The sequence below is a fragment of the Babylonia areolata genome, chromosome 31, assembly GCF_041734735.1.
Source record: "Babylonia areolata isolate BAREFJ2019XMU chromosome 31, ASM4173473v1, whole genome shotgun sequence".
NCBI lineage: Eukaryota > Metazoa > Mollusca > Gastropoda > Neogastropoda > Buccinidae > Babylonia > Babylonia areolata.
Window position 1 is genome coordinate 25430539 of NC_134906.1, and position 22726 is coordinate 25453264.

General features: G+C 41.6%; 1 protein-coding gene across 7 annotated transcripts in view; it reads right to left on the reverse strand.

Annotated features, from left to right (window-relative positions):
• LOC143275917 (protein unc-80 homolog) overlaps window positions 1-22726 on the reverse strand; it is a 132111-nt gene that overhangs the window by 24619 nt on the left and 84766 nt on the right. For 6 of the 7 annotated variants that reach the window (XM_076580248.1, XM_076580247.1, XM_076580245.1 and 3 more), the window contains 11 exons: window positions 20825-20935; window positions 17028-17238; window positions 15200-15279; window positions 14159-14282; window positions 12861-12900; window positions 12274-12329; window positions 10301-10483; window positions 8860-8983; window positions 7317-7532; window positions 3527-3622; window positions 1499-1587 (listed from right to left, as the gene is read on the reverse strand). In XM_076580248.1, coding sequence (XP_076436363.1) covers window positions 1499-1587; window positions 3527-3622; window positions 7317-7532; window positions 8860-8983; window positions 10301-10483; window positions 12274-12329; window positions 12861-12900; window positions 14159-14282; window positions 15200-15279; window positions 17028-17238; window positions 20825-20935 — 1330 coding nt within the window. The other variant, XM_076580250.1, reaches the window with a different exon arrangement.

A 22726-nucleotide genomic window follows, 5' to 3' on the forward strand; every position in this document is an offset into this window, starting at 1 on the left:
GGATATCGTCTGTTGGTTAACATGTGGGATATCATCTGTTGGTTAACTTAACCAAGAGGGGATACTGTCTGTTGGTTACCATGGGGAATATTGTCTGTTGGTTAACAACATGGGTATATTGTCTGTTGATTAACATGGGGGATATCATCTGTTGATTAACACTGGGGGATATCATCTGTTGGTTAACACCATGGGGATATTGTCTGTTGGTTAACACCATGGGGGCTATCTTCTGTTGGTTAACACCATGGGGGCTATCTTCTGTTGGTTAACAACATGGGGATATTGTGTTGGTTAACACAGGGGATATCATCTGTTGTTTACAACATGGGAGATAATATTTGTTGGTTAACATGGGGGATATCGTCTGTTGATTAACATGGGGGGTATCATCTGTTGGTTAACACCATGGGGATATTGTCTGTTCGTTAACACCACGGGGGCTATCTTCTGTTGGTTAACACCATGGGGACATTGTCTGTTCGTTAACACCATGGGGGCTATCTTCTGTTGGTTAACACCACGGGGATATTGTCTGTTTGTTAACACCATGGGGGCTATCTTCTGTTGGTTAACACCATGGGGATATTGTCTGTTTGTTAACACCATGGGGGCTATCTTCTGTTGGTTAACACCATGGGGATATTGTCTGTTTGTTAACACCATGGGGGCTATCTTCTGTTGGTTAACAACATGGGGATATTGTGTTGGTTAACACAGGGGATATGGTCTGTTGTTTACAACATGGGGGATAATGTTTGTTGGTTAACATGGGGGATAATATTTGTTGGTTAACACGGGGCATATCATCTGTTAGTTAACATGGGGATATCGTCTACTGGTTAACATGGGGGGTATCATCTGTTGGTTAACAATAATGGGCTATCATCTGTTGGTTAATAAGGGGGATATTGTCTGCTGGTTAACACAGAGTATATCGTCTGTTGGCTGATATTGGGGATATCGTCTGTTGGATAACATTGGGGATATTGTCTGTCGGTTGACATGGGGAATATCATCTGTTGGTTAACATGGGGGATATCGTCGATTGCTTAACAGCAATGGGATATCGTCTGTTGGTTAACATGGGGGATATTGCTTGTTGCTTAACAACAATGGGATATCATCTGTTGTGTGTTCTTTGAATAAAACACGTCAGCGGAAGTGATAGATCTGACTAAAAATTCTCTGTGGAACATGTGGGACTCTTTATTCTTACAATTCATAATGTAAAAATTACGCAATCTTTACCTGTGATATATAATTAAACACGTCGGCTGACTCATCACTGCCATACAAGTCGTTACTTTCACAAACCATCTCTTTACTGAGGGAAGGCAAGTAGAAATCAGGGGGGACAAGTTGACTTTTTTGCCTTCTTGTGCCAAAACCAACACACACACACACACAAAAAAAATTATACAGGAATTTCTAGCCCTGCTGTCCCACCTGCAAGACGAAACAAGACACCTGGAAACTGCCTGGGAATCTATCTCACCTTGAACCTGATGAAGGTGTGCAGCAGAAGGAAGAGGGAGGGACGGTGCGTCACCAGGAAATCCAGGAACCGCCACATGGGAAGACCCACTGGGACCGTACCACACAAAAGACAGCCCATTGTCATCTAGAATCTGTTTCATTTTAAGTGACCAGTCATTTTTGTGTATTTGTAAATTAAAACATTCAGTTAATGTGTTCAGCATGCGAGAGGAGAATTTTTTTTTACTAGTCAATGTGTCAATGGACAATTTGGGCCAGAATTTGATCATTTGGCAATATACATGCACAAACTGGGGGAAATGTCCCGTTTCACCATAGATGAAACAGTTTGGAGTGCTTTGGAAAGACGCATTGGGATGCGCTTAAATAATGGAATATAGTGAACACATATTTTCAAAAGTCACCATCGTAAGTGTATACCCTTTTCAACCCCTTGGCTACTGCTGACAAGAATGCTTGGTCGGTGAAGGGCTCACACCTCACTGACATAAAGCCAAGCTTACAGGTCCTGGGTTTGAATCTTGGTAACGGTGCCTGATGGGGATTTTTTTGATCTCCCAGGTCAACATATGCTCAGACCTGCTAGTGCCTGAACCCCCTTTATGTGTATACACACACAGAAGATCAAATATGCACGTTAAAGATCCTATAATCTATGTCAGTGTTCCGTGGGTTATGGAAACAAGAACATACCCAGCATGCACACCCACGAAAATGGAGTATGGCTGCCTACATAGCAGGGTAAATAACAAAACGGTCATACACCTAAAATGTTACACGTCTGAGTGTATGTGTGCATGACTTAAACCTGTCTGAATCATACAGGAAATGAATGACGAGCGCCCATTGGTAGCCATCAACTGGCTCTACCCAGGTAGGCAGCCTGTGGTGCAAATGAACCCGTGTTTGTAAAGCACTTAGAGCTTGGTCTCTGACCGAGGATAGGTGCTATATAAGTATCCATGTCGTCATCATCATCCTAATCATCTTCATCAGGTCAGGATTCAAGATGTCAGTCATCGTTCTTCATTTGGACTTCTTGATGTCATTGATTTGTACAGAAAAAAAAGTTGTAGCTGCACTTCAAATGCAAGCCACACTGGTCTCAAGGTTTCAGCCATCAAGGAGTTAACAAATGAACAGTCGTGGACACAGTATAAAATACACTGCTCCTTTAATGACTGTACACACTGTTGTTTGTCTGTTTTTTACTAATTTATCTTGTTTTGTTCACACTTCAAGGGCGGCTATCAATCGTTTTCTGTTCTTCATCGTTAACCTGCTTTTCATTTTGTTTCTGTTTGAATTTTATGTAAACTGTGATAGCAGAACAAAGATGCATACGGGAAAAAGCATCTCTGGAAACAGAAAGTTGTTTTCCACAACGTACACATTCTCCATTCTTTTTCTCTACACGCAAGACACACATAAATACGCACATTTTACCCCTCTTATCTTTTTCTACACACACACACACACCTTTCTTTTACTAAAACACCCACACATACACACTCTTTTCTCTCTCAAACAATTTACTTACATCTTTTACTAAAACACCCACACATACACACTCTTTTCTCTCTCATACAATTTACTTACATCTTTTACTAAAACACCCACACATACACACTCTTTTCTCTCTCAAACAATTTACTTACATCTTTTACTAAAACACCCACACATACACACTCTTTTCTCTCTCAAACAATTTACTTACATCTTTTGCTAAAACACCCACACACACACACTCTTTTCTCTCACAAACAATTCACTTACATCTTTTACTAAAACACCCACACATACACACTCTTTTCTCTCTCAAACAATTCACTTACATCAAACAATTTACTTACATCTTTTACTAAAACACCCACACATACACACTCTTTTCTTTCTCAAACAATTCACTTACAACTTTTACTAAAACATCCACACATACACACTCTTTTCTCTCTCAAACAATTTACTTACAACTAATCAGCAGAAACAGCAGGAGTGAAAGAGGGTAACATAATTATTGTCTCACCTTTTCCTTTCAGAGCCAGCTGCTGAATACACTTTGCCACATGGTGCCACTCAGAGGCCAGCTGTTTGTCAAAACACACAGCCAGCACCTCCAGACCTGTCGACACACAGCTGTTTGTCAAAACACACTGCCAGCACCTCCAGACCTGTCGACACACAGCTGTTTGTCAAAACACACTGCCAGCACCTCCAGACCTGTCGACACACAGCTGTTTGTCAAAACACACTGCCAGCACCTCCACACCTGTCGACACACAGCTGTTTGTCAAAACACACTGCCAGCACCTCCAGACCTGTCGACACACAGCTGTTTGTCAAAACACACAGCCAGCACCTCCAGACCTGTCGACACACAGCTGTTTGTCAAAACACACTGCCAGCACCTCCAGACCTGTCGACACACAGCTGTTTGTCAAAACACACTGCCAGCACCTCCAGACCTGTCGACACACAGCTGTTTGTTGACAAAAAAAAACCACAACCCAAAAACAAGAGAGGCAAGGCCTTCAAGACTCACTTGTGATAAATTAAGTCCCCTAGCATTAATTACAGAGTAATTTCCCTTTTTTACTATCTGCACCAAAACGTTTGCAAAATAAATAAAAATTCCATGCTTAGCAAAAGAAGTTCCTGTTTGAACAAAAAATGATAATAATGACTCCTCTTGTTGTTGTATCAGAATAAGAGGTCAAAGTGCCAAGTTTAGAGAATACACAAAATATAAATATAACAGTAAATGCAGTTTGCATATAATTAGGCTTCTTTTTTTTGTTTTTTTGTGCCCATCCTAGAGGTGCAATATTGTTTTAAACAAGATGACTGGAAAGAACTGAATTTTTCCTATTTTTATGCCAAATTTGGTGTCAACTGACAAAGTATTTGCAGAGAAAATGTCAATGTTAAAGTTTACCACGGACACACAGACACACACACAGAGACACCCGAACACCGGGTTAAAACATAGACTCACTTTGTTTACACAAGTGAGTCAAAAATACTGATCTGCACTTCCGGATACGAACACATAAGACCACCACCAACACTCCCAGACACCCATTTTCGATCATCTATATGGAAAAGCATATACAGAGTTTGTAAAAAGTTAAGGACCACTTGGGATCTTGCACAATTTTCTTCTTGGAGGCATGGTGAAATGATGGTGAATTTTCGGCAAACAACGGTATAACAAGAGCTGCTTTACTGCATGTACACTTCCATTTTTTACATTGAAAAACCACAGCTATCATTTATAAATCATTGAATAACTGCACATTTTTTGGTGCATACATCAAGTTTTCAAATGCAATTTTCAAGTTGTTCATGTAGCATGTGTGCCTGAAACAGCTGTTTGTGTGTTTTGTGAGAGGCCTGAGGTAGATATTATGCAGCCTGCATGATTCAAATTTTCTTCATATTTTATAAACACATACCTGCTTTTAAGGACAGACTACAACACATGATGACAGCTTACCAATGAAGGTGACCACATGAACAACTGACTATCCCACACGATGACAGCTTACCGATAAAGGTGACCACATGAACAACTGACTATCCCACATGATGACAGCTTACCGATAAAGGTGACCACATGAACAACTGACTATCCCACATGATGACAGCTTACCAATGAAGGTGACCACATGAACAACTGACTATCCCACATGATGACAGCTTACCGATAAAGGTGACCACATGAGCAACTGACTATCCCACATGACAGCTTACCGATAAAAGTGACCACATGATGACAGCTTACCGATAAAAGTGACCACATGAACAACTGACTATCCCACATGATGACAGCTTACCGATGAAGGCAGCCGCATGAACGACAGACTACCACACAGTGAAGGGTGCAATAGATGAGCGGTTAAAGCATTGGACTTTCAGTCTGACTACCAAACATGTTGACAACTTACTGATGAAGGCAGCGACGTAAATGACAAACATACACGGTAACAACCTAACGATGACTGACTGACTACCACACATAGTGACAGCTTAACGATAAATTAATGACTGACTACCACACATGGTGACAGCTTAACGATGAATGACTGACTACCACACATGGTGACAGCTTAACGATGAATGACTGACTACCACACATAGTGACAGCTTTACGATAAATTAATGACTACCACACATGGTGACAGCTTAACGATGAATGACTGACTACCACACATGGTGACAGCTTAATGATAAATTAATGACTACCGCACATGGCGACAGCTTAACGATGAATGACTGACTACCACACATAGTGACAGCTTAACGATGAATGAATGACTACCGCACATGGTGACAGCTTTACGATGAATGACTGACTACCACACATAGTGACAGCTTTACGATGAAATACTGACTACCACACATAGTGACAGCTTAACGATGAATGACTAACTACCGCACATGGTGACAGCTTTACGATAAATTAATGACTACCACACATGGTGACAGCTTAACGATGAATGACTGACTACCACACATGGTGACAGCTTTACGATGAATGACTGACTACCACACATAGTGACAGCTTAACGATGAATGACTGACTACCGCACATGGTGACAGCTTTACGATGAATGACTGACTACCACACATAGTGACAGCTTTACGATGAAATACTGACTACCACACATAGTGACAGCTTAACGATGAATGACTGACTACCGCACATGGTGACAGCTTTACGATAAATTAATGACTACCACACATGGTGACAGCTTAACGATGAATGACTGACTACCACACATGGTGACAGCTTAACGATGAATGACTGACTACCACACATAGTGACAGCTTAACGATGAATGACTGACTATCGCACATGGTGACAGCTTTACGATGAATGACTGACTACCACACATAGTGACAGCTTAACGATGAATGACTGACTACCACACATGGTGACAGCTTAACGATCAATTAATGACTACCACACACTCTGACAGCTTAACAATAAATTAATGACTACCACACATGGTGACAGCTTTACGATGAATGACTGACTACCACACATAGTGACAGCTTAACGATGAATGAATGACTACCACACATAGTGACAGCTTAACGATGAATGACTGACTACCGCACATGGTGACAGCTTAACGATCAATGACTGACTACCACACATAGTGACAGCTTAACGATGAATGACTGACTACCACACATAGTGACAGCTTAACGATGAATGACTGACTACCACACATGGTGACAGCTTAACGATGAATGACTGACTACCGCACATGGTGACAGCTTAACGATAAATGACTGACTACCACACATAGTGACAGCTTAACAATGAATGACTGACTACCGCACATGGTGACAGCTTAACGATGAATGACTGACTACCACACATAGTGACAGCTTAACGATGAATGACTGACTACCGCACATGGTGACAGCTTAACGATGAATGAATGACTACCACACATGGTGACAGCTTAACGATGAATGACAGACTACCGCACATGGTGACAGCTTTACGATAAATTAATGACTACCACACATAGTGACAGCTTAACGATGAATGACAGACTACCACACATGGTGACAGCTGATTTGTATTTGTATTTCTTTTTATCACAACAGATTTCTCTGTGTGAAATTCGGGCTGCTCTCCCCAGGGAGAGCGCGTTGCTACACTACAGCGCCACCCATTTTTAAAAATTTTTTTCCTGCATGCAGTTTTATTTGTTTTTCCTATCGATGTGGATTTTTCTACAGAATTTTGCCAAGAACAACCCTTTTGTTGCCGTGGGTTCTTTTACGTGACATCCTACCGATGAAGGCAGCCACATGCTGCAGCTCATTGCCGACGCGCAGCGAAGTCTTCTCCATGGCGGGGATGCTGCCGCTGCGACAGTGCTCAGTGCTGCCGATGTAGTGGGTCTTGGTGGAGGAGTTGTGGTTGGCGGGTGTGGAGGAGGACGGGGTGAGGAGGCTGGTGACCGCCGTCAGCACAAACTGCATGTCCACCAGCAGCAGCTTGGGCATGTCTGCACGCACACGCATGCAAAAACGCATGCACACACACACACATATGCACACACACACACACACACGCACACACACACACACACAGAGTGTCACAGTCCTAAGAGTGAAACTGTTGCATGTTTTGTCTGAATATTGCAAATGGCTGTGGGAATGAATGAGTTCATGAAACTTGTGATGTTCTTGCACGTGGACATCTTAACCTGCCACCATGGTCCGACTGTCTGCTACTAATGCCATCCCTGTGGGTGTGTTTCGTCTGTCAAAGTTGTCTTGAGTCTATCGGTCAGTTTTCTACTGTACACGTCGATCAAAGTGTCTTGTCTTTTACCCATCACCCCACCCGCTTTGCACTGTGTTCCTCACTGAGCACAGTGTCACCTTAAAAAAAAAAAAAGAAAAGAAAAAAAACGAAAGCCCCCTACCAACACACACATACACACAAACCACACTCATTCCCACATATACACACATGCAAACACAAATGCATCTGCATACACACTGACCCTCCGTTCCACACACTCAACACAATTAATGAAACCTTCTTCCCATCCACCCACCCACACAAACCAGACTCACCACTACAACTAGAGAAAACCACCCCCCCCACACACACATCCCATTTCCACCTACACTAACCATATTCATCCCTACACCCTAATCCCACACACACACACACACGCTCTCTCTCTCCATTCCACACTTCCTCCAACCAACTACAGAAACTAGAGAAAACCACACCCCCACACACATCCCATTTCCACCTACACAAACCAGACTCATCCCCACACCCTAATCACACACACACATATACACACACTCTCTCACTCTCTCTCCATCCCACACACCCTTCACCCAATCAACAGAAACTAGAGAAAACCACACACTGACACACATTCCATTTCCACCTACACAAACCACACTCATCCCTACACCCTAATCACACACACACACACACACACAACATCCCACCCCAAAATCAACAAACACACCACTGAAAGCTGCCCCCCACTCCACCCAACACACACACACAGAGAAGAGAAAACTCATCCCCATACCCTAAACCCTAATCTCTCTCTCGGTCTCACACACACACACACACTCTCTCTCCATTTGACACACTGTCCATCCAATCAACAGAAACTAGAGAAAGCCACACCTCCACACACATCCAATTTCTACCTCCACAAAACAGACTCACCCCTACACCCTAATCACACACACACACACCACACACCATCACACCCCCAAACCAACAAACACATCACTGAAAGCTTCCCCCCCAACTCCACCCAACACACACACACACACACAGAAGAGCCGACTCACCCCTACAGCCACAGCCGACCCGGATGCAGAGAGGCAGCACAAAGTTGGTCAGCAGGTTCAACAGGCGATCACTGGGGTGTGAGGCTGACGCCCCTCCACACGTGTGCTCCAGGGTGTAGCTCTCCTGGTGACAACACATGGCAATACATACCACATGCACCAAAAGCGAAAAATTCGTCAGATAATCAACAAAAACAACAACAACAACAACACAATATGATGAAACTAGAATATGACATAATTCACACACCAAAGCAAATACAAAACAAAACAAAAAACAAAAAAACAGAACCCCCCCACCCCCCACGGAAAAACAATCAAACATTACCCAAACATGATATAACTGGAGGACGACATTCTCCACACACTTAAGTAAAAAACAAAACAAAAAAAAACAAAAAAAAACAGAACCCCCCCCCCCCCAATAACCCAGTATAATGAAACTAGAAAATAACATACTACACTAACCTAAAAAAAAAACACCCAAAAAACCCCAACAACTACAAAATCAAACTCAAATGTGAAGAAACTGGAAAATGACATTCCAGACACAACCTTAACCCCCCCCAAAAAAACCCCAACATAATGAAGATGATAAACACACCAAAGCAAACAAACCCTCAGAAAACTTGTGACAGACACACTACACACACCAAAGCAAACAAACCCTCAGAAAACTTGTGACAGACACACTACACACACCAAAGCAAACAAACCCTCAGAAAACTTGTGACAGACACACTACACACACCAAAGCAAACAAACACTCAGAAAACTTGTGACAGACACACTACACACACCAAACCAAACAAACCCTCAGAAAACTTGTGACAGACACACTACACACACCAAACCAAACAAACACTCAGAAAAAAACACACACACACAAAAAAAACCCAACAAAAATCCAAATTCAATGAAACTGGAATATGACAGGCGGGCACAATAGCCGAGTGGTTAAAGTGTTGGACTTTCAATCTGAGGGTCCCGGGTTCGTATCTCGGTAACGGCGCCTGATGGGTGAAGGGTGGAGATTTTTCCGATCTCCCAAGTCAACATAATGTGCAGGCCTGCTAGTGCCTGAACCCCCTTCATGTGTATATGCACGCAGAATATCAAATACACACGTTAAAGATCCTGTAATCCATGTCAGCGTTTGGTGGGTTATGGAAACAAGAACATACCCAGCATGCACATCCCCAAAAATGGAGTATGGCTGCCTACATGGCGGGGTAAAAACGGTCATGCACGTGAAAGCCCGCTCATGTACATTCGAGTGAACGTGGGAGTTGCAGCCCACGAACGAAGAAGAAGCAGGAATATGACAGACACACTACACACACCAATTGCAAACAAACCCTCAGAAACAACCCCCAAAACCCTGGAAAAAAAAAAACAACAACAAAAAAAAACAACCACCCACAACAACACTCCCACTCACCCCTAGTGCCTGCATCTGCATGGCCACCAGTTTGACCACGGCCGAACAGAACACCGGCGCCACCTCTGGGCTGTTGGGGTGCTCGCTGCGGTGACTGCCGTGGGTGTTGAGGGGGGGGTCCCCAGCCATGTACACACCCCCCATCCCCGACAACAGGATGGAGATGAGAACGTTCACCAGCGTCTGTCGGCAACATGACAGTCACAATGTCTATTGGCAACATGACGGTCACACTATCAGCTCTGACGGCAACATGATGGTCACAATGTCTATCAGCTCTGACGGCAACATGATGGTCACAATGTCTATCAGCTCTGACGGCAACATGATGGTCACAATGTCTATCAGCTCTGACGGCAACATGATGGTCACAATGTCTATCAGCTCTGATCTATCAGCTCTGACGGCAACATGACGGTCACAATGTCTGTCGGCAATATGACTGTCACAAAGTCTATAGGCAACATGACAGTCACAATGTCTATCAGCTCTAACAGCAACATGACAGTCACAATGTCTATCAGCTCTGACGGCAACATGACCGTCACAATGTCTATCGGCAACATGAAAGTCACAATGTCTATCAGCTCTGATCTATCAGCTCTGATGGCAACATGACGGTCACAATGTCTATCAGCTCTGATGGCAACGTGACTGTCTGTCACAATGTCTATCAGCTCTGACGGCAACATGACTGTCTGTCACAATGTCTATCAGCTCTGATGGCAACATGATGGTCACAATGTCTATCAGCTCTGATGGCAACGTGACTGTCTGTCACAATGTCTATCAGCTCTGACGGCAACGTGACTGTCTGTCACAATGTCTATCAGCTCTGATGGCAACATGACTGTCTGTCACAATGTCTATCAGCTCCGATAGCAACATGATGGTCACAATGTCTATCAGCTCCGATAGCAACATGATGGTCACAATGTCTATCAGCTCTGACGGCAACGTGACTGTCTGTCACAATGTCTATCAGCTCTGATGGCAACATGACTGTCTATCACAATGTCTATCAGCTCTGATGGCAACGTGACTTTCTGTCACAATGTCTATCAGCTCTGATGGCAATATGACTGTCTGTCACAATGTCTATCAGCTCTGACGGCAACGTGACTGTCTGTCACAATGTCTATCAGCTCTGACGGCAACGTGACTGTCTGTCACAATGTCTATCAGCTCTGACGGCAACATGACTGTCTGTCCATGACTCTGTTGAGTGTGTTTCTGTTATATATGTTGTATGCCAAATTTCACTGTCATGCTTGTAATCTGTAGGTATCACAGACTTCATAACACTTACTTTCACAGAGATAATTATATTAATCTGACTCTGATTCGTAGTCTAACATCTCTGTTGGCAAAATGACTGTCTGTCACATCAATCAGCTCTGTCGGTAGTGCGACGGTCTCAATGCCTAACAGCTCTGTCGGCAACATGACGGTCACAATATATGGTGGTGACATGGCTTGGGACTGCTTCGTGACAGGGTGGCCCAGAGGTAATGGGCCTGACCAGGAAGCAAGTGTCCACAGGTCTGAGTCTCAGATATGGACTTGGATTTTTATCCACCCCCACATGTCTCACACAGCTCTGTCAGCAAAATGGCTCCTCATCCCATTTCCATTCACCATCACACTTTTCTTTTTTAACATAAACTCACCAGTGACAAGCACACCATGACACACACACACATCATACACATAAAAGCCCACTCATAAACATGAGTGTGGACATGGGAGTTGCAACCCACAAATGCAGAAATTAAAAAATGAAAAAGCGAATATCCTATACCACCCTTCCTTTTCTATAGTAGTATCGAATATCCTATACCACCCTTTGTTTTCTATGGTGGTTAGTTAACAAAAAAAGTGGAAATGGAAACCAACAGAAAAAAAACTGGCTTAATTCTGCAGCTGCAAATGAACTGTTACTACCTTCACAGCAAAGTAAAGCAGTATCTCACCTTCAGGTGTGGCAGGTATGCGATGTAGGCAAACTTCTTCAGCGTCTGATATACACCTGAAAAAATGATACAAACTGATTATACAGGTAACATTTTTCACAATGACATTATTTTCTGTCGGTCATGGAGTGGGCATGCACCTGTGTGCAGTAAAACATGTTGAAACTTGAAAGAGTGCTATTCGTTTCTGTCATTTCTATGTACAAAATGTTTTCATGATACAACAAAGGTTCAGCAGTTATATAAACTTTCCTCATTCGTATACTTTAGGAAATTTCATTATGCACATATGCATGAATTCTAATGTAATTCAATACAGCAATATCACTGATCTGATCAATAAAATATGTTCATTATATAACCTGCCATACTCTTCATGACAGTATTGTTCCTGAACTTGTAAATGCAATGAAGGAAAATGTGTTAGTATAAAGACACATATATGCCCTTGTTCATACATATAAACATGTATACACAAACACACACACACAAGCACACATGCATGCACGCACACACACAAACACATGCACGCGCACACACACACAAACACATGCGCACACACACACACATTCACAAACACACAGTACCTTTCAGAATATTGGCAGCAGCTTCCCAGTCCATTTGTCTCTGTAAACGAAAGTTTAACAGTAACAGCAGTCACTGCTTTTGCTGTTTGTAAGAGACACAACAAACCCTAATTAACTGTTGTCCTATTTCTGTAAGACACAACAGCAGAACATTGTAAACTGTTGCCCTATTTCTGTAAGAGACAACAACAAAACATTATAAACGGTTGCCCTATTTCTGTAAAAGACACCACAGAACACTATAAACTGTTGCCCTATTTCTGTAAGACACCACAGAACACTATAAACTGTTGCCCTATTTCTGTAAGAAACAACAGAACACTATAAACTGTTGCACTATTTCTGTAAAAGACATAACAGAACACTATAAACTGTTGCCTTATTTCTGTAAGAGAACAACAAAACACTATAAACTGTTGCCCTATTTCTGTAAAAGACAATAACAGAACACTATAAACTGTTGCCCTATTTCTGTAAGAGACACAACAGAACACTATAAACGGTCACCCTATTTCTGTAAGAGACACAACAGAACACTATAAACGGTCACCCTATTTCTGTAAGAGACAACAACAGAACACTATAAACTGTTGCCCTATCATCTGAAAGAGACAGCAGTACTGTGTAAATCGTCACCCTATCATCAGTGTAGTTTCTCAAGGAAAAAAAAAACTGGTGAACAAATGCCGCATCAGTCAACAACAACAGATAGATATACATTTGGATATCACCAGCTGGTGATCAAACACCCCATTCAGTCAACACCACGGATAGATATACATTTGTGCATCACCAGATGATGATCTTCTTCTTCTGTGTTCGTGGGCTGCAACTCCCACATTCACACGTATGTACACGAGTGGGCTTTTACGTGTGTGACCGTTTTTACCCTGCCATGTAGGCAGCCATACTCTGCTTTCGGAGGTGAGCATGATGGGTATGTTCTTGTTTCCATAACCCACCGAACGCTGACATGGATTACAGGATCTTTAACGTGCGTATTTGATCTTCTGCTTGCGTATACACACTAAGAGGGTTCAGGCACTAGCAGGTCTGCACATGTTGACCTGGGAGATTGTAAAAAAAAAAACCGTGATTTGAAACCAGCACCCTCAGATTGAAAGTCCAACGCTTGAACCACTAAGCTATTGCACCCATCAGCTGGTGAACAAGCCTCCATTCAGTCAACGCTACAGATGACAGTGTCTGTGTGTCCTCAGCACTATTTTATTTATTTCATTTATTGAGACATCTTGCTACAGCGCATATTCTTGAAGATCTATGCGCTTTACACTAACCCTGAGGGCCGTTTTCTTGGAGATTTTGGTAAAGAGACGATCCAGGCGTCGCAGGATGAGGTTGAGGGCCGGTCGTACCAGCTCCTGGGACCAGTCAGTGTTGGGCAGAATCTCCAACATGTATCTGAAACACACAATCAATACATATGATAATGATAATAATAATTATAATAGTAATACTCACTATTAGTAAAGAATGTCTTGCTATGTCAGCATATACAAGTACGTCAAATGACTAGCATCCAGACCACCACTTAAGTTCTAGTGGAGGGGGATATACAATCCTATACTAAGTCACCATACATTCCTGTGTCACGTCACCAAACATTCCTGTACAAAGTCACCATACATTCCTATGTCAAGTCACCACACATTCCTGTGCTATGTCACCAAACATTCCTATGGTATATCACCAAACATTCCTGCGGTATGTCGCCTTATATGCCTATGCTGTATCACTATCTATTCCTGTATGAGGTCACCACATTCCCATGCTATGTCACCAAACATTCTTATGGTATGTCACCGTACATTCCTATCCTATGTCACCAAACATTCCTATGGTATGTCACCGTACATTCCTATCCTATGTCACCCAACATTCCTATGGTATGTCACCGTACATTCCTATCCTATGTCACCAAACATTCCTATGGTATGTCACCGTACATTCCTATCCTATGTCACCAAACATTCCTATGGTATGTCACCGTACATTCCTATCCTATGTCACCCAACATTCCTATGCAATGTCACCAAATATTCGTATGGTATGTCGCCTTACATTCTATATGTCGCCTTACATTCCTATGCTATGTCACCGTACATTCCTATGCTGTCACTATACATTCTTCCTATGTCACCGCACATACCTGTTCTCTCACCATACATTCCTATGTTGTGTCACCATTACTTGTCACACCATATACCCCTATGTTAAGGCACCAAATAACACTGTGATATGCACACCATGCACTGCTATGCCTGCCATGTGTTCCTATGGGGTGAGTGCCAGACAATACAACCCTGGAAGTGGTGTACCTCTGCAGTCCTGTGCAGCCCATGGTGTAGGGATCGTAGGGAATCAACTTCAGCAGCGTGTGGGCAATTTCCGCCAGACGCTGAAACGATGGAAGGACACTATCATTACAGGTGAAACGTGACATCGGCTTTTCTGATTCAATGACTGTTCACCAGGAAAAAAAACTTTCCCAGTCTGTGACTCTGCTGTGTGTGGTTTTTGCTGACTCACTTGTGTAAACAAAGTGAGTCTATGTTTTAACCCGGTGTTCGGTTGTCTCTCTGTGTGTGTGTGTGTGTGTGTGTGTGTGTGTGTGTGTCCGTGGTAAACTTTAACACTGACATTTTCTCTGCAAATACTTTGTCAGTTGACACCAAATTTGGCATAAAAATAGGAAAAATTCAGTTCTTTCCAGTCATCTTGTTTAAAACAATATTGCACCTCTGGGATGGGCACAAAAAAATAAAAAAAAGAAGCCTAATTATATGCAAACTGCATTTACTGTTATATTTATATTTTTTGTATTCTCTAAACTTGGCACTTTGACCTCTTATTCTGACACAACAACAAGAGGAGTCATTATTATCATTTTTTGTTCAAACAGGAACTTCTTTTGCTAAGCATGGAATTTTAATTTTTGGTGCAGATAGTAAAGAAGGGAAATTACTCTGTAATTAATGCTTGGGGACTTAATTTATCACAAGTGAGTCTTGAAGGCCTTGCCTCTCTTGTTGTTATATATGTTGTGTGCCAAGTTTTACTGTCATACTTGTCATCTGCATGTATCACCGTCTTCACCACATTTAATCTCACATACTGAGATCATTAAGTTATTCTGATCCGACTCTTAGTGTGCAAAATCTTTGAAATACTTTATCTTTGACTGGTTCTGAAAAATGCCAGTCTGTTACTTATTATCTTTACACTTTTGCGTGACAAAAGAAAGAAACCCCACAACAACCAGAGTTGAGTTCTCTAGACCTATCTATCTACTTCACCCAAAACATGTACCCATTTAAATTGATCCTCTCATAGTTTACACACACACAGAGAAAAAAATATCCAATTCAAAGAAAATACAGGATCAAATTATTTATAACCAGCTTCTAATACACAAATTATATGAATGCACTGCTGCCAATGAAGATTCTGTCATCAACTTAACAACAGGGTTTCCACGTAAGTGATAAAACCAATTTCCCTACTTTTTAAAGACCCTTTCTAGACCAGACTGAAAATTTTCCATAACAACCATTAAACCGAACCAAACCAAAACTTTGTCAGCTACACAGCAGATGAAAGAGATCAGCACTTATCCTAGTATCAATGTTCAATTTTCATCAGTTTTAGTTTTTTCGATTGTATGTTTTTTAAATGCATTAAAATCTTTGTTGAATGGCACTAGTGGTTTTATTAAAATTCCCTCAAGGGTAAATTCCCTGAAGGGTAAAACTTTTTTTTTCCAAAAACTTTTCGAGCCCTATGAATGAATCTCATGTATTTCAATGACTTTCCCAGCCCAAGGAATAAATCTCAATTATTTCAAAGACTTTTCCAGTCCTAGGAACAAATCTCTTTTTTTTTCCCCAAAGACTTTTACAGCCCTATGATTCACTCTCTTTTTTTCCCCAAAGACTTACAGCCCAAGGAATGGATCTTTTTTTTTTTTTTCAAAGACTTTTACAGCCCTATGAATGAATCTCTTTTTTTTTTTCCAAAGACTTTTCCAGCCTTAGGAAGCAATCTCTCTTTTTCAAAGACTTTCCCAGACTTCTATGACTCTGTACAAATCCTGTTTATGCTTTCACTGAGGCTTAACTGAAACAACAACACATACAGCACACTCACATTGTGCGTCTTGTGATCCAGAAGCTCGGGAGGCCTGAAGGAGGGGTCAGCGATAATTTTGCGGAGTTGGCGGATACGGGCGTGACACATGGTCCAGAACTGAGCTGCGATGGAGAGGATCGAGTCCCGCGGGCGACGGAACTCCTCTCGAAGTTCGTACTCCTCCGGTTCGGCGCCGTAAGTCCTGCGACGCCCCTCCTCCATGCGATGGCTGCAACGTACACACGTTTAGTGGTGGTGGTTCTCTGGGTGATGGTGACAGACCAGTGTAAACTGTTTTGGGTAATGTCGGTACAATATTGTTGTTTCTGGAGATATCTCTAGTAGCGCCTTGAGTAGTGTAGGTACAATCTTGTTGTTTATGGAGATATCTTTAATAGTGTCTTGTGTGGTGTAGGTACAATATTGTTGTTTCTGGAGATATCTCTAGTAGCGCCTTGTGTAGTGTCGGTACAATATTGTTGTTTCTGGAGATATCTTTAATAGTGTCTTGTGTGGTGTAGGTACAATATTGTTGTTTCTGGAGATATCTTTAATAGTGTCTTGTGTGGTGTAGGTACAATATTGTTGTTTCTGGAGATATCTTGAACAGTGTCTTGTGTGGTGTAGGTACAATATTGTTGTTTCTGGAGATATCTTGAACAGTGTCTTGTGTGGTGTCGGTACAATATTGTTGTTTCTGGAGATATCTCTAGTAGTGCCTTGTGTAGTGTCGGTACAATATTGTTGTTTCTGGAGATATCTTTAATAGTGTCTTGTGTGGTGTAGGTACAATATTGTTGTTTCTGGAGATATCTTGAACAGTGTCTTGTGTGGTGTAGGTACAATATTGTTGTTTCTGGAGATATCTCTAGTAGTGCCTTGTGTAGTGTCGGTACAATATTGTTGTTTCTGGAGATATCTCTAGTAGCGCCTTGAGTAGTGTAGGTACAATCTTGTTGTTTCTGGAGATATCTTTAATAGTGTCTTGTGTGGTGTAGGTACAATATTGTTGTTTCTGGAGATATCTTGAACAGTGTCTTGTGTGGTGTAGGTGCAATATTGTTGTTTCTGGAGATATCTTTAACAGTGTCTTGTGTGGTGTAGGTACAATATTGTCGTTTCTGGAGATATCTCTAGTAGTGCCTTGTGTGGTGTAGGTACAATATTGTTGTTTCTGGAGATATCTTTAACAGTGTCTTGTGTGGTGTAGGTACAATATTGTTGTTTCTGGAGATATCTTTAACAGTGTCTTGTGCGGTGTAGGTACAATATTGTTGTTTCTGGAGATATCTTGAACAGTGTCTTGTGTGGTGTAGGTACAATATTGCTGTTTCTGGAGATATCTTTAATAGTGTCTTGTGTGGTGTAGGTACAATATTGTTGTTTCTGGAGATATCTTTAACAATGTCTTGTGTGGTGTAGGTACAATACTGTTGTTTCTGGAGATATCTTTAACAATGTCTTGTGTGGTGTAGGTACAATATTGTTGTTTCTGGAGATATCTTTAACAATGTCTTGTGTGGTGTAGGTACAATATTGTTCCTGGGGATACTGCTATCAGCATCAGCTGTTTTGGTGTTGTCTGTGGATTTCTTTCTTTAATGTAACATCTTTTCACTTCGAGCCATATCAGACGTGTCATGTGTGCTTGTGTATGGGTGGGGTGGGGTGGGAAGGGGGGGGGTAGTGGTTAAAGGGGGATATACACAGAAAGGATTAACTATAACAATGGAATCAACTATTCATAAATATCTAAGAAATAGCAATTAACAACATAAAAAACAACAAAAACGAACATAAAATCAAATATGTGTATGTCGTTTTGATGACGTCAGTTTCAGTAGTTTCAGTTTCAGTAACTCAAGGAGGTGGCACTGCGTTCGGTCAAATCCATATACGCTACACATCTGCCAAGCAGATGCCTGACCAGCAGCATAACCCAACGCGCTTAGTCAGGCCTTGAGAATGACGTCAGATCAGCGGTAGTTGTTCCAGTCAGCCCTTATATGCTCTGGATCTCTTCTATTTTACACTTGAACTGTAACTTCTTGGTGTATTCGTCTTTTCAAGTGGATTCTTGTATGTGTAACTACCTACCTTTGCCTTTTGCTTTTGCCGAGACATGTACATTCCTTTTAGAAGCAGGCATGTATCACTGGATCAGCAATTTGTGGGAAGATGACTAAAGCACAAGCTCACATGTTAACTCTAGAAATACTGCAAAAACTAAGTCTCCACCCTTGATTCACCAAGCGATAATGGGAGGGATTCTTCTTCTTCTTGATCAGATGGACATGGGAAGGATTTCAGTTTTTATTTGATTTGGATACTTACATAGCGCCTATCCTTGGTCCGCGGGAACCAAGCTTTAAGCGCTTTACAAACTGAAAGTAATTTACACAACAGGCTGCCTACCTGTGTAGAGCTGACTGATGACTGCCATTGGGCGCTCATCATTCGTACACATACACACTCAGACAGACATGTAACATTTTACGTACATGACCATTTTGTTAGTTTACCCCACCATGTGGGGAGCCATACTCTGTTTTCAGGGTTGTGCATGATGGGTATGTTCTTGTTTCCATAACCCACCAAACGCTGACATGGATTACAGGATCTTTAATGTGCGTATTTGATCTTACGCATGTGTATACACACGAAGGGAGTTCAGGCACAAGCAGGTCTGCACATATGTTGAGCTGGGAGATCGGAAAAATCTCCACCCTTTACCCACCAGGCACAGTTACCGAGATTCAAACCCGGGACCCTCAGATTGAAAGTCCAACGCTTTAATCACTCAACTACTGCACCAGTCCCAGACATTTGGTGTTGTGCTCTGCTGCACTAACCAGTCAAAACTGAGACACAACGTAACAACTTTATTGTGCTGTCTATCCTACCTACCTGGAGACACCACACAACCACCTTACCATGTTACCTATCCTACCTGTAGACACCACACAACCACCTTACCATGTTACCTATCCTACCTGTAGACACCACACAACCACCTTACCATGTTACCTATCCTACCTGTAGACACCACACAACCACCTTACTATATCACCTATCCTACCTGGAGACACCACACAACCACCTTACCATGTTACCTATCCTACCTGTAGACACCACACAACTACCTTACTATATCATCTATCCTACCTGGAGACACCACACAACCACCTTACCATGTTACCTATCCTACCTGTAGACACCACACAACCCCCTTACTATATCATCTATCCTACCTGTAGACACCACACAACCACCTTACCATGTTACCTATCCTACCTGGAGACACCACACAACCACCTTACCATGTTACCTTTCCTACCTGGAGACACCATACAACCACCTTACCATGTTACCTATCCTACCTGGAGACACCACACAACCACCTTACCATGTTACCTATCCTACCTGTAGACACCACACAACCACCTTACCTATCCTACCTGGAGACACCACACAAACACCTTACCATGTTACCTATCCTACCTGGAGACACCACACAACCACCTTACCTATCCTACCTGGAGACACCACACAGCTACCTTACCATATCACCTATCCTACCTGTAGTTTCACTTTCAGCAGCTCAAGGAGGCGTCACTGCGTTCGGACAAATCCATATACGCTACACCACATCTGCCAAGCAGATGCCTGACCAGCAGCGTAACCCAACGCGCTTAGTCAGGCCATGTTACCTATCCTACCTGGAGACACCACACAGCAACCTTACCATGTTACCTATCCTACCTGAAGACGCCGCACATATCACCTATCCAACCTGCCCCTTCCTGCTGCCTCACCTGGCATGGGAGTCTTCCCGGTCGTCCACAGTGAGGGAGTGCACGCTGTGGTTCTGCAGAGGTTTGCCGATGTTGGGCGTGTCCATGAACCTCTGAGGAACGCTCATGCTCCTGTCACAGGCATCGGTTTCAGATTCTTAAGGAGGCGCCATTGTGTTTGGACAATTCTATACACGCCACGACACGTCTGCTAGGTGAATGAATACCTGACCAGTACCACGCCAGACACGATTCCATATAATTACGTATTTGCAAAATACAATGCCACACAATACAATGCCACACCATACATTCATTCTCCATATTTGCAATACAATACAATACAATGCCACACAATACAATGATACACCATACATTCATTCTACATATTTACATATTTGCAATGCAATACAATACAATGCCACACAATACAATGATACACCATACATTCATTCTACATATTTACATGTTTGCAATGCAATACAATACAATGCCACACAATACAATGATACACCATACATTCATTCTACATATTTACATATTCGCAATGCAATACAATACAATACAATGCCACACAATACAATGATACACCATACATTCATTCTACATATTTACATATTTGCAATGCAATACAATACAATACAATACAATGCCACACAATACAATGATACACCATACATTCATTCTACATATTTACATGTTTGCAATGCAATACAATACAATGCCACACAATACAATGATACACCATACATTCATTCTACATATTTACATATTCGCAATGCAATACAATACAATACAATGCCACACAATACAATGATACACCATACATTCATTCTACATATTTACATATTTGCAATGCAATACAATACAATACAATACAATGCCACACAATACAATGATACACCATACATTCATTCTACATATTTACATGTTTGCAATGCAATACAATACAATGCCACACAATACAATGATACACCATACATTCATTCTACATATTTACATATTCGCAATGCAATACAATACAATACAATGCCACACAATACAATGATACACCATACATTCATTCTACATATTTACATATTTGCAATGCAATACAATACAATACAATACAATGCCACACAATACAATGATACACCATACATTCATTCTACATATTTACATGTTTGCAATGCAATACAATACAATACAATGCCACACAATACAATGATACACCATACATTCATTCTACATATTTACATATTCGCAATGCAATACAATACAATACAATGCCACACAATACAATGATACACCATACATTCATTCTACATATTCACAATACAATACCACACAATACAATGCCACATCATACACTAATCTACACATCTGCAATAAAATACAGTTCCACACATATTTACGATATAATACAATACCACACCACACACTATCACACATACTTACATGCTTGCAATACAATACAACACCACACCACATATTATTCTACCTATCTATATCTTTTCAATGCAATACAAGATCACACCATACACTATTTCACTCATCTATCATAATACAAAACCACACCACACACTATTCCATACTGTCACCCCACTACAATACAATACCACATGATACACTATTTCACAAATCCATCACAATACAATACAATACAATACCGCCAACCTACCTGATGAATTATCACATCACACACTATTCCCCATGTTTGTATTGTCTCTAAACTGCCTGGTAAAATACCATACAGCATGCTATTCTACATATTTACCTGGTAAAATACCACATCACACACTATTCCACATATTTACCTGAAGAAATACCACACCACAAGCTAGTTTTTTCATATGTTTGCTGAGCTAACTATAAAAATACCACACAACACTCTATTCTATCTATTCATACATTTGCCAAGGTAACTGGTGAAATACCACACCA